This window comes from Cnephaeus nilssonii, assembly GCF_951640355.1.
Source record: "Cnephaeus nilssonii genome assembly, chromosome: 13".
In the NCBI taxonomy this organism is placed as follows: domain Eukaryota; kingdom Metazoa; phylum Chordata; class Mammalia; order Chiroptera; family Vespertilionidae; genus Cnephaeus; species Cnephaeus nilssonii.
Genome location: NC_137084.1, coordinates 17,534,132 through 17,547,623, shown reverse-complemented (window position 1 = coordinate 17,547,623; position 13,492 = coordinate 17,534,132). Strand labels below are relative to the sequence as shown.

Sequence of the window (13,492 nt, the reverse complement as noted above, 5' to 3'; positions counted from 1 at the left end):
AGGCGGCTCCTCGGCGAGGCTGCTGGAGGGCCTGCCCTGCCGGGAGGGTCAGGGCCAGTGTCAGAGGCGCCAGAGAGACACCCCGGGGGCTGCCCGGGGGGCAGGGTGCCTGTATCCCTGGGAAGCCACCTCCCAGCTGGGGGGCGGGTGCCACAGAGGCCCGCGTGACCTTGCGGCTGACATTCCTCAGTGGCCACGTGGCCCCAACTGGCAGCGACAGCTGCAGACAGGGGCCAGACCAGCTTTGTTCCCGGAGTGGCACCGTTCTCCGTCAGGCCCTGCTCCACTCCTGCCTGGAGCTGCTTTCCTTCCCGGGGCTCAGAGGGCGGCGGGCACTGTGGGTCCCCCGCCATGAGTGCCTAGAGGCAGGGAGCCGCCGAGGTCCGCCCGGGTGGGGCACGGGGCCCTGGGGATGGGGCAGGACCAGACAAAGCAGCAGATCGAGAAGGGGCTCCAGCTGTACCAGTCTAACCAGACCGAGAAGGCGCTGCAGGTGTGGATGAAGTTGCTGGAAAAGAGCTCGGACCTCGTGGGGCGCTTCCGCGTGCTGGGCTGCCTGGTCACGGCCCACTCGGAGATGGGCCGCTACAAGGAGATGCTGAAGGTGGGCGCGCCCGGCCCTGGCGTGGGAGGGTGGGGCCAGAGCTGGCTCCTCAGGCCCCCCTGTGCCCCACAAGCTAGCCGCCCAGGGCGGGGACTCTGAACCCACATCGGAGGCCTGGGTCTCAGAGGCTGCGTCTTGCCTTGGGGTTTGGGCCTGTGGCTTTGAACTGCAGGGGTTGGGACGCTCGAGCCAGGAGTGTGGGTCCCAGCCTTCCTGGTTGGGCTTTGAGCCTGAGCCTGTGGGGTGCTGGCTCCAGGTTCGAGGCTGGGGCTGGGTAGGTGGTGGAGCTGAGGATCTAGGCTGGGGCAGGAGAGGCGGGGCTCTGGGTCTGCGCTTGGGAGCTGGAGGCTCAGGGCTGGCCGAGGCTCCGGTCTGCGGCCCGTGGTGGGGAGCAGAGAGTGCCCGAGGCTGGCGTGGCAGCTCTGGCTCCAAAGCTTCGGGCTGTGAGGCTTGGCGGGTGGAGGCTCCCGAGGCGCAGGCTGACGGCCAATGCCCCCCCCACCCCCCACCCCCGTGGCAGTTTGCTGTGGTGCAGATCGACACCGCGCGGGAGCTGGAGGATGCCAACTTCCTCCTGGAGAGCTACCTGAACCTGGCGCGCAGCAACGAGAAGCTGTGCGAGTTTCACAAGACCATCTCCTACTGCAAGACCTGCCTCGGCCTGCCTGGCACCAGGGCGGGCGCCCAGCTCGGAGGCCAGGTCAGCCTGAGCATGGGCAACGCCTTCCTGGGCCTCAGCCTCTTCCAGAAGGCCCTGGAGAGCTTCGAGAAGGCCCTGCGCTATGCCCACAACAACGACGACACCATGCTCGAGTGCCGCGTCTGCTGCAGCCTGGGCAGCTTCTACGCCCAGGTCAAGGTGGGCCGGGGCCAGGGGGAGGGCAGCGGCGGGCTCAGGCTCCCCTTGCATTACCTTGGTTCAGTCCTCCCGGTTAGGTAGGGACAAGGTGGACGAGAGTCCATGAGGGGTGACCCTTGCCCAGGAAGGTAAAGACTGGGTCAGGAAGGGCAGAGCCGGAAATCAGCCCTTGATCTGTCTGACTCTCTGGGGGAATGGGAGGCTCCTGGGTGAGGCGGGGCCATGAAACGGCCCTGCCACGCACTTGCCGTGTGAGCTGGACACGGCCTTCTCCTCTGCGAACCTTGGTAGGCATCCTACTATATAATAAAAGGCTAATATGTAAATGGACCAAATGGAATCCACCAAAGGCTAACATGCAAATCGCTATGACATGCACTGACCACCAGGGGTCAGACACTCGATGCAGGAGCTGCCCCCTGGTGGTCAGTGCGCTCCCACAGCGGGAGCGCTGCTCAGCCAGAAGCCCTGAGCCCGGCTCACAGCTGGCGAGCACAGCGGCGGGGGTGGGAGCCTCTCCCGCCTCCGTGGCAGCGCTAAGGACGTCCAACTGACAGCTGGACACCCCCGAGGGCTCCCGGACTGTGAGAGGGCACAGGCCAGGCTGAGGCACCCAACCCCGAGTGCATGAATTTCGTGCACTGGGCCTCTAGTATCTGTATAATGAGGGAGAGCAAGGATTCATTCATCATATATTTATTGAGCATTTACTGTATCCCAGGCACTGTTGGCCTGTGGTGCAGCAGTGACAGCCACAGCCAAGTCCCTGGCCTCATGAAGCTTGCCCCCTAGTTGGGGGGAGAAAGAGGATGAACACAAAGAGTAAGTAAACTACACAGCATGCTAGGAAGTGCTTCTTAGGAAGAAGGGAAGCAGAGAAAGGGGTAAGAGAGGCTGCAATTTCAGACAATTGGATGTTGCAAGACTCATAGAGGTGGTGTCGATGACTTGAAGGAGATGAGAGTGTGAGCCATGCAGAAACCTGGGAAAGAGCGGGAAAGATGGAACAGCTAATGGAAAGCTCATACCTGGCATGTTCTAGGCAGGATGGAGGCCAGGGAGGGGAGAAGGAGATAGGAGGTGGGGTCAGAGGGGAAGGGGAGGGGAGAAGGCAGACTGTGAATGAACTGATGGGACCAGTGACCGCAGGCTTCTGGTCCTGAGCAGCTGCTCTTTCTCTAGGCAGCCAGGCGGCCCTTGGCCATGGCAGATGGTAATGCCTGGCACGTATTGGTGCTCAGTAAATCAAAGGGTCAGTGAGTGTGCGGATAGTTCAGAGCTGGGTTGTGAGGAAGTGAGAGTCGTCCAGGATGACACTGAGGATTTTGTTTTCAGCAACGAGATGGACAGGGAAGCCATCCAAGGATTGGAGAGGAATGGGGGTGTTTTCACACCTTTCTTTATTATGAAGAAAATTAACCATACCGGGAGGTCAAGAGAATGATGTAATGAATTTCCATATATCCACTTAGATTTAACAATTATTAATATTTGGCCTTATTTGATTTACATATTTTTTCTATTTTCATTTAAAATTTTTATTTTAAAAAATATTTTTTAATTGACTTCAGAGAGGAAGGGAGAGGGAGAGATAGATAGAAACATCAATGATGAGAATCACTGATTGGTTGCTTCCTATAAACCCCCTACTGGGGATCGGGCATGCAACCCAGTCATGTACCCTGACCGGGATTCAAACCATGACCTCCTGGTTCATAGGTCGATGCTCAACCACTGAGCCACGCTGGCTGGGCTAAAAAATTTCAATTACAGTTGACATTTAATATTATATAAGTTTCAGGTGTACAGCATTTACATACCTTACGAAGGGATCCCCCCGAAAAGTCTAGTACCCACCTGGCACCATCTATAGTTATTACAGTATCATTGACTATATTCCCTGTGCTGTGATTTACATTCCTGTGACTATTTTGTAACTGCTAATTTGTACTTCTTAATCCCTGAAGTGTCATGATATAAAATTATAGACATCATGATATTTTTACCCCAAAGTAGTTTAGTATGCATCTGGGGGGGTGGACATGTGGACATTTTCTTATCTAAGGACACTTTCATACATAATCACAAAACTATTACCACACACACCATAATGAGCAACTTTATTTATCTTAAATTTCTGTGCTTATCCTGAAAAGACGCCTGTGCCCTCGGCTCCTTTGAATTGGAATAGAAAGGAGAGCCACCACACATTGCAGTGGTTAGTGTGTCTCTTAAGTCTCTTTTGGTAGAAAATTCCTACCCTTCCCTTTTATTTTCCACCATTTATTGAAGAAGCCTGATTATCTGCCTTGTAGAATGTTCCATCTCATTGTCTCATTGCTTCCTCAAGGAGTCGTATAATTGTTCCCTTATCTCTTTTTCTCCCTACGAACTGCAATTGGAACAAGGACGTGGAGAGATGTAGGTGGCCCACTTTTGGTCAGACTGTTACACGGGCAATGCTGTTGGCAACGTACGAAACATTCAAACCCATAGAGAGTTTTTGTGAGTTTATTTGAGCCAAACTGTTGACAATTGCCGGGAAGCAAAACATCAAGGGATTGAGATGATGCTCTGGAGAACGGCCGTTTTGCACCTTATTTTATACATCACAGTCAAAAGAGGAGACATATGTAGGTTACATGAACCACATTGGTGACAGGTTAGCGAGGCGGGAGGAAAAAGAGGGGAAACCTCTGGGAGTGGGTAAAAAGTAAAATTGCAGACTTCTTTTACTAGGTGGGTGCAGGATAGTTAACAGTCAACAATGACCTCCGTAGCAATGAGGGGTTTGTGGTCTCCGTAGAGCGGTGCCTGTGCTTTGAGGGGTCCGGAAAAAGGAAGATTACTTTGACATTCCAATGGTCTGTTATCGTAGATGCAAAAAGACAATAGACAGGCTCAGGTAAGGTCAAGATGAACCTTTGTCAGGGAAGATGCTGGCCTAGGGAGTGACTACCCACTATAAACAATTTGTAGTTTAAAAGCTTTAATTTCAGGCCATCCTCGGTGGGTATTTTAGGTCTCAGTTTGTAAGGCCACGCAGGCCTCCCCTGCGCTTGTCAGGGTTAGAATGTGGCCCCTTTGCGTCCACACTGTGTTCTTCTTCTTCTTCTTCTTCTTCTTCTTCTTCTTTTTTAATATATTTTATTTATTTTTTACAGAGAGGAATGGAGAAGGAGAGGGATAGAGTTAGAAACATCAATGAGAGAAAAACATCGACCCAGCTGCCTCCTACACACTCCCTACTGGGGATGTGCCCAAAACCAAGGTACATACCCTTGACCGGAATCGAACCTGGGACCCTTCAGTCCGCAGGCCAATGCTCTCTATCCACTGAGCCAAACCGGTTAGGGCCACACTGTGTTCTTCATGTTACATCACATCGGGTGGTTGAGGGAGTGACCGCCTGATCCCTCAGTTTTAGGGCTTGTGTTTGTCCTTTCATGATGCCTGGGGACATTCAGTTCTGCCGTGACATTTACTGTAATGGTTTTAGCATCCGCTGATGTTTGTTGCCCGGATCAACGCATTCATTTTTACTCTAATAAAAAGGCCATTTCCAAGTACTCTTATTCCTGCTACAATTATTAGCTGAGAATTTTCTAAGTGGAAGACGTTTCCCTCATCTTTTGGGACTAGGTGGTTACTTTGAAACACAGTTCCTAAAGGAAAGGCAAAATGAATACTTTTTCCTTCTTTAGTTGCCACTTTTCAGAATAAGGTGTGGAGGCGATGGCTGGCTTCAGTGGTCACACTGACAGGTTTGTTTTGCTTCCTCTGTTTGGAGTATCGTTATGAAATCGTGGACTTTCTTTATAGTCAGTGTTCTTCGGTCGATTGCAATCGTTGTTCTTTCTCACGTCCGTATTACCTTAACTCTAGTCCGTGGAATTCCCTTCAGCAAGCTCCTGTGTCCTTGGACGGGATTAATTTAGTCTTGGAAAGCGTTTTGCTTTCTGGCACAGGAAACGGTCCCAGGCTCATTTTCTATATTCCTTGCCTCAGACCTGGGATCAGCCATTTCTTTGGGTTCTTTTTATTTTTTATTTTTTTTAAATATATTGTATTGATTTTTTACAGAGAGGAAGGGAGAGGGATAGAGAATTAGAAACATCGATCAGCTGCCTTCTGCACACCTCCCACTGGGGATGTGCCCACAACCAATGTACGTGCCCTTGACCAGAATTGAACCTGGGACCCTTGAGTCCGCAGGCTGACGCGCTATCCACTGAGCCAAACCGGTTTCGGCTCTTTGGGTTCTTTTTAGTAGAAAATGGTACTTAAAGGCAAAACGTGGGCTCTCAGGGTGCTCATGGCTACTGGGTTGTCATTGCTTCTAAAGCTTTTCAGTTGCCAGGGTGTTTTCTAGCGATGCTTCCAGTTCAAGTCTAATGTTTCTGGATTTTCCTTAACTTATTTTAAACTCAATTCTCTTTTCTCTTAGACTAAAAATCTTGGTTTCTAACAACACAATTAAATATTTAGTTTATCCTACAAAATATATAAAATAGTTTCAACAACAGTACCAATATTACTTTTAAGAAAAAGAGACAACTGAAGGAAAAATTTAAGATTTCTTTGCTTTTTTTTTTTTTTTGTCTTTATAATACATCCCACTATGGATGAACTGTCCAAGTATATGTTGTAAGTTCATTTGAAAAAATTTTTTCTCTGCAGTTATACTAATGTAGTATAATACAATATAATGTATTATGATGCAACTGTATTATATAGCATTACCTGGTATGTTATATATAGCATTATTTTATATATGTGTAACATTAATGTATTTATTATAACAATCTATATATAAAGCCTAAGTGACCATCCGACTGTCCGACCATCCGACCAGTAGCTATGATGCGCACTGACCACCAGGGTAGAGTTCCAGTGCACGGATTTGTGCACGGGTGGGGTCCCTCGGCCTGGCCTGTGGAGATCAGTGGACCTCCACGCCGTTGCAGCCTGGTCTTACCCGCCAGCTCATCGGCTCCAGCCCGCTGTCTGCTTCAGTTCCACACAGCACCAAGTAGTGCCCAAAGCGGCAGGTGGCCTGGGAGGAGCCCATGCCGGGGCCCGGCGCCAGGCCATCCCGCTCTGCTCATCCAGGCCCCACTGTGCCTGCCGCCATGCCACTCGCTCAGTAGGCTCGCTGCCGCTCCGCTGTGCTGCAGTCTCTGCGCACCCGTCCTAGGACGACCGGCGCACCCATGACCACGCAGCTGCCACTCGTCATAGCAGCCTCGCTCCTCGCGTGGCGTGGAGAAGCAGCTGTGGGCTCACACCCAGTCAGTCCCAATGCCAGGACCGGGAGCCATGAGCCCAGGGCCAGTCAGTCAGCTGAGCAGTCTCCCACTGTGGGAGCGCACCGACTACCAGGGGGTAGCTCCTGTGTTGAACATCCTACGGTGGTCAGTGCACATCATAGCTACTGGTCAACTGGTCAACTGGTTGCTTAGGCTTTTATATATAGACTAGAGGCCTGGTGCATGAAAATTCATGCACTGGAGGGGGTGTCCCTCAACCCGGCCTGTCCCCTCTCACAGTCCGGGAGCCCTCAGGGGCAGGAGGCAACCCAGCGATCAGGGGATGGCAATGCCCCCATCACACCTCTGCTGCTGCCATTGCCAACAGTGCAAGCCTTGGCCGGCCCTGGTTACCTGAGCCTTAGGGAGCCCTGGGCGGCTGGGTAGCCGTCATCCAAGGCTTGCCTGTGCCTCAGCCCGGCCCTGGGTGGCTGGGGGGTTGAGGGGACTGGAGGACTCCAGAGGCAGGCGTGCGGAGTGGCCGGTCCTGCCACCCCAGTGGGGCTGAGGGGACTGGGCACTGCCATCTTGTGGCTGTGGGTGCCACCATCTTTTGAGGGCGGGGTGGTCAATTAGCATATTCCCTCCTTATTGGCTGTGGGCACAGCCATCTTTGCGATGGCATTAGGGTCAATTAGCATATTCCCTCTTTATTAGATAAAATAATAATTATAGTTATCATAATTAATTATAATATAATAATATGATATGCAGTTAGGGTGATTTATTTCTATTTTCTATTTTTGGGGTTTTTGTTTTTTTTCCTCACCCGAGGATATTTTTCCATTGATTTTTAGAGAAAGTGGAAGAGAGAGGGAAAGAAAGAAATATTAATGTGAGGGAAACACATTGATTGGTTGCCTCCTGCACAAGCCCCGACCAAGGCTCAGGCTGGGGAGGAGCCTGCAACCAAGGTATGTGCCCTTGACTGGAATCAAACCCGGGATCCACTGAGCCAAACCGGCTAGGGCTGTCTTTAGGGTTTTTTTAATTTTTATTTTAATTAAAATTTTTTGAAACTAGAACATTTACATGACTTCAAATTAAAAGTACACTGTTAGGAACAGGTTTCTGTTGGGGTTACTGAGAGTTCTCTTGGTCATATTAACTCAGAGATGCCGTTAGCTCTGCAGTGAAGGGCAAATAGGTTTCTATGAGGGTGAACAGAGAAACGGGGCTGTAGCTGAAGGAGACAGGAGTCAAAAGAAGATGGTTGGGTTTTTATTTTATTTTTAAATGAGGTGAGAAAGGCTGATGGGATTTGTTCCCGAGTCTCAGGAGTGGCTCACATTTGACAGCAGTGGGGAGCCCTCCTGCACATTAGCAGGAGGGAAGCAGAGGGCCCATCCGGTGGGGTTGATGGATAAGCTGCTGAACGAAGCACCTCTCTGATTTTTCTTGTTTTCCAAACTGAGTGAGGTGAGGTTGTCGGCTCATACTGGGTAGGTAGACAGGGCGTTTGGAGGTTTGAGGAGAAAGAAAGAATGAGAGAACGATTTCATTGCCTCAGTCCCGATGTTTCATTCCTCAGTGAGTCAGTCATGGAGCCTTCGGGGAGCAGCTGCTGCTGGGTCCAGGAGGCAACCTCATGGGTGGGGGTTGGGAGGATCCCAGAGCCCCACCCCCACCCTTCTGTGTGTCTCTGAAGCTGAGGGGCCACCAGGGACTGGGTGAGAAGAGAAGCCTTTTCATGCCTTCTCATTCATTCATTCATTCATTCAACAAATATATATATTTAAAATATTTTTATTGATTTCAGAGAGGAATGGAGAGGGAGAGAGACATAGAAACATCAATGATGAGAGAGAATCATTGATTGGCTGCCTCCCGCACGCCCCCTACTGGGGATTGAGCCTGCAACCCAGGCATGTGCCCTTGACCAGAATCCAACCCAGGACCCTTCAGTCCATAGTCCGATGCTCTATCCACTGAGCCAAACCGGCTAGGGCCATTCAACAAATATTTATTGTGCATCTACTAAATGCCAAGAACCGAGCAGTGGGTTATAATCCAACATCAGCAAACCAGGTGCAAATCCCTGTGTTCATGGAGCCCACACCTTCGCACTGGCTGTTGCCCCTGCCTGGATCACTCTCCCTGGATTCCAGAAAGGATGAATGAACACCCCAGAGAAGCCAGGGCCTACAGCCTTCAACTTAGGGGCAGCTCCTGACACTCAGCGTGCCCCCTTTACCCCACCCCCTCCCTGTGTCCCTGCAGGACTACGAGAAAGCTCTGTTCTTCCCCTGCAAGGCCGCAGAGCTCGTCAATGACTATGGCAAAGGCTGGAGCCTCAAGTACCGGGCCATGAGCCAGTACCACATGGCTGTGGCGTATCGCCTGCTGGGCCACCTGGGCAGTGCCATGGAGTGTTGTGAGGTGGGGCAGCAGGGAAGCGGGCAGGTGGTGGTGTGGGCCAGGGTCTGGAGCCCAGAGCGGGTGGGTCTCCTCCTTCCAAATCAGCCCACAGAAGCCCCATGTCTTGCTCCTGGTCCAACCTTTCTATAGCTGAGCCCTGAAGGATGCATGTTTTTTCCGTCCCCAACCTCACTCCTTCCAGTCCATTCTCAGGGGAGGGGCTTCCCTGTGGGCCCCCCCACCCCCACATCTTCTGGGGGACACTTTAAGTTGGAAGAGAGCCATCTCTGAAGTTCCACCGACCCGGGTTCAAATCCCAGCTTTGCCCTTTACTAGCCAGGTGGCCTGATGGGATCACTTCTGCTCTCTGAGCCTCAGTTTCCACTTTGCTGGGTGCTGTGAGGCCCCCCTGGCTCGGTGTGTGGGGCCTGAGAACCATGATTGGTGTGTAGGGCTCTGAGGATGTTGGTGATCCCTGGGCGCCCCCGTGGTGGGGGCAGACGAGCAGCCCTGAGTGACCGGCCTCCCTCACAGGAGTCGATGAAGATCGCCCTGCAGCATGGGGACCGGCCACTGCAGGCCCTCTGCCTGCTCTGCTTTGCGGACATCCACCGGAGCCGCGGGGACCTGGAGGTGAGGTCACCAGGATGTGGGGCAGGGGGTGCAGGCCTGGCCCAGCCTGACCCCATCCCCACCTGGCTGTGCAGACAGCCTTCCCCAGGTACGACTCCGCCATGAGCATCATGACAGAGATCGGCAACCGCCTGGGGCAGGTGCAGGTGCTGCTGGGTGTGGCCAAATGCTGGGTGGCCCGGAAGGCGCTGGACAAGGTGAGGTTAGGCCCGGTCCTACAGCCCCCAGCTCTCCGGGGCTTCCAGCCAACAATCTGTGGGTCTGGGCCTCAGCAGGACTTCACACACGTTGTCTGACATCAGCTTCCCCCGATCTAGGCATTCCAGGTCCTCCAGAGGAGGCCCATGCATGGCCCAGTCACACAGCTAAGCTAGTACAGGGCCAGGGCTGGGGTTTGAACTCAGAATACCTTAACTCTTCCTGTGCTTGTGCAATACCCCACCAGACAGAAACATTTCCCCCTTCTGTATCCGAGTAAACTGAAGTAGGAGGCAGTACCCACAGAGCTCTAGCAGCTGCACCCCAGTCTCTTCCTGCTACCTTCACACACAGGGCAGCTGCCCAGCCATGTCACCCTCCCCATGCCCACCTCTCCCTACCCGCTTCCTTGCCTATGAGCCAAGGCCTCAGTCAGACAACTCTGTCCTCAGAGCGGTGCTTACCTTCCAGGCTCTGGATGCCATCGAGAGAGCCCAGGACCTGGCCGAGGAGGTGGGGAACAAGGTCAGACCTGATTCCGTCTCCTGGGGCTGGAGTCAAGAGCCCAAGGTGGGATGGTGGGTGGGTGGAGAGGGCCCCCTGAGTCCGCTCCTGCTCCGAGCCCTTCCTATCTCCAGGAGTTGCCCCAGGCATCCCCAGACCCCCGGCTGTTTCTCTTCCACCCAGAGAGCGCTTCAAAGGGCTGGGCGAGAGTTCTGCAGTTCAGAGGGCAGCAGAATTCCTCAGAACTTTCTTGATGGTCATCAAAACTCCTAATAGTGGCCTCCACTCACTAAGAGATGGGCTCTTATAGGTATCTTCCAGCCCTCGCTGTCTCTCTGCAAAGCTGGGTGTCGTGAGCCTCTTTTTACAGACGAGAAAGGCGAGGCCCCCGGGGGTGCTCAAGAGCCCACGACCTGGTGACGGGCCTGTCTAACCTGCCCAGATACACGGCCTCTCTAAATTCAGTAATTGTATCCAAACCTCTAAACAGTGGAAACACGCTCAGTGTTTCTCAAAATCTTCTGAAAGATGTGCCTTTCTCTGAGGATGGGTAATAGTCCCAAAAGGCTTGGTTATAGCCACTCGGGTTTACCCCGAGTATCTTGGTCTGATCAGAAATGTAACAGGTTGTTGGGTATATTTACCAAGAACAGGAAAACAATGATGGAGTCAATGCAACAGGTTTGGTCAATAAAACCCTTCAAAAACATGGGGTCCCAGCTGGTTCTAGGGGTGAAGACTACTGGCCTCACCACCCCTTCGTTCTGCACGAGGGGAAACCAAGGCCCAGAGAGGGCAGGACGTTTTTTCTAGGTCCATCAGCCAGGCAGGAATGTGCCCAGGACTGGACCCTGTGCGGCCTGACTGCAGTGACCGCCCCCCACTCCCCGGACAGCTCCTTGGGCTGGGTGAGGGGAGGCGGGGCAGCTGCTCACCAACACTGACCTGGTCTCATCCCCTCCGCCTGCACTCCTGTCCCCGCGGGCCCAGCTGAGCCAGCTGAAGCTCCACTGTCTGAGCGAGAGCATCTACCGCAGCAAGGGGCTGCAGCGGGAGCTGCGTGCCCACGTCGTGCGCTTCCACGAGTGCGTGGAGGAGACGGAGCTCTACTGCGGCCTGTGCGGGGAGTCCATAGGCGAGAGGAACAGCCGGCTGCAGGCCCTGCCCTGCTCCCACATCTTCCACCTCCGGTGAGGGCTCCCGCTGGCCGGGAAAGGGGGCACGTGGGCCTCTTCGGGGTGCTCTAGGATCTAATCACGACAGTAATACTAACAGCAGACATTTACATGGTGCTTTCTGCGTCCCTGGTGTTCCTAAAAGCTTCCCATATGTAAACTCATTGAATCCTCCCAGCAGCCCTATGAGGTGGTCATTCTTGCGATCATTCTCTCCAAAGAGAATTCCGAGAGGCCTCTGAAAGGTCATGGCATTCAGACACCTGGAAGTGACTCCTTCCAGGCCAGGGCGATGGGCAAGCAGGGCTGCAGGCAGGGAACTGAGGGCCATCCTCTTCCCTTGACACCTTCCAAGCCCCTGCAGAGGAGCGGGGAGGAGAGACAGGCCCTGGCCCGGGATGGAAGGACGGGCTCAGTGGGTGGACAGAGCCCTTTGCCTCCCAAGGTGCCTGCAGAACAATGGGACCCGGAGCTGCCCCAACTGCCGCCGCTCTTCCATGAAGCCTGGCTTTGTGTGACATCGTCAGCACTCAGGTCACCTCACCTCTGCTCCTCCACCCCTGACTGGCCATGTTTTGGACACCTGTTTACTCCTGGAGCAACCACCAGGCCTCCTGAGGCCTGCCGATGGCTGCTCCTCAAGGCCCCACTGCCATCGCCCACCTCTTTGTACTTTGTTCTTTATAGAAAAATAAACTGTTTGTACGTGGCCCCAGTGATTCTGACTTTCCCTGCCCATGTGAGCTTCCTCAGACACCAGCGTCCCTCCTTCCGCACCAATGTGTGAGTGCCTCCAGCTGCCCTTCCAGGTTCTTGGGATGCCAGTGAGCCAGAGACAAAGATCTCTGCGGGGAGGAGCTGCTGGCATGCAGGGAGGATGCAATAGACAGTAATGATAATAATCAAGCAACATAGAAAGTCTGTTAGGGCCTAGCTGGCATGGCTCAGTGGTTGAGCATCAACCTATGAACCAGGAGGTCACAGTTCAATTCCCAATCAGGGCACATGCCTGGGTTTCGGGCTGGATCCTCAGTGTAGGTGTGCAGGAGGCAGCTGATCAATGATTCTCTCTCATCATTGATGTTTCTCTCTCTCTCCCTTCCTCTCTGAAATCAATATATATATATATATATATATATATATATATATATAGAGAGAGAGAGAGAGAGAGAGAGAGAGAATGTTATGGACTGAATTGTGTTCCCCAAAGTTTATATGTTGAAGCCCCAGAGGACACAGGTACAACAAATGAGTCTCATTTGATCCAAAGAGACCTGTCTTACTCAGTGAGATGAAAAGAAACGATTACAGACGTGATGTAATATACTTTATTGAAAATTTTTTTACAGAGAGGAGGGGGGAGGGACAGAGAGTCAGAAACATCGATGAGAGAAACATCGATCAGCTGCCTCCTGCACACTCCCCACTGGGTATGTGCCCGCAACCAAGGCACATGCCCTTGACCGGAATCGAACCTGGGACCCTTGAGTCCGCAGGCCGACGCTCCATCCACTGAGCCAAACCGGTCAGGGCGATGTTTGCTTTTTTATTTTTAATTGTAGAGGCTCATTGCCAGCTGAGCTCTTCCCACAGAGGCAGTGCTGTGGCCCCTGCTCTGAGGTTGGTAGCAGCAGTGATCATTCTTTAAGACTGGTTAAGGATTCTTTCAGGTAACCCTTGGTGGCCAACTTTAATAAATAATAATTATAAAAATGCTGCCTGAGGTGTTATCCCTCCTCCTTTGCACACGGCTGTCGTATGTTTATAGTTTGGGAGGCAGAGCCGTTGTGCAAATCCCCTAATTCCTAACTGGGCCGGTCTCTGAGGTTGAATCACTCCTTCCAAAGCGCCC

At 52.7% G+C, this 13,492-nt stretch overlaps 1 protein-coding gene across 2 annotated transcripts; it reads left to right on the top strand.

Moving 5' to 3' along the window:
• Window positions 1-412: 412 nt before the first annotated feature.
• Window positions 413-12,201, top strand: RAPSN (receptor associated protein of the synapse; the record flags this gene model as incomplete). 2 transcript variants are annotated; one of them, XM_079786990.1, is made up of 8 exons in its annotated part: window positions 413-604; window positions 1,125-1,463; window positions 8,993-9,151; window positions 9,665-9,763; window positions 9,838-9,960; window positions 10,433-10,486; window positions 11,456-11,655; window positions 12,086-12,201. In XM_079786990.1, the coding sequence occupies 8 exons, from the start codon at window positions 413-415 to the stop codon at window positions 12,156-12,158; spliced, it is 1,239 nt and encodes a 412-aa protein (XP_079643116.1). In that variant the 3' UTR covers window positions 12,159-12,201. The 2 variants fall into 2 exon arrangements, with proteins under 2 accessions (XP_079643116.1, XP_079643117.1); XM_079786991.1 differs by lacking the exon at window positions 10,433-10,486.
• Window positions 12,202-13,492: the final 1,291 nt, after the last annotated feature.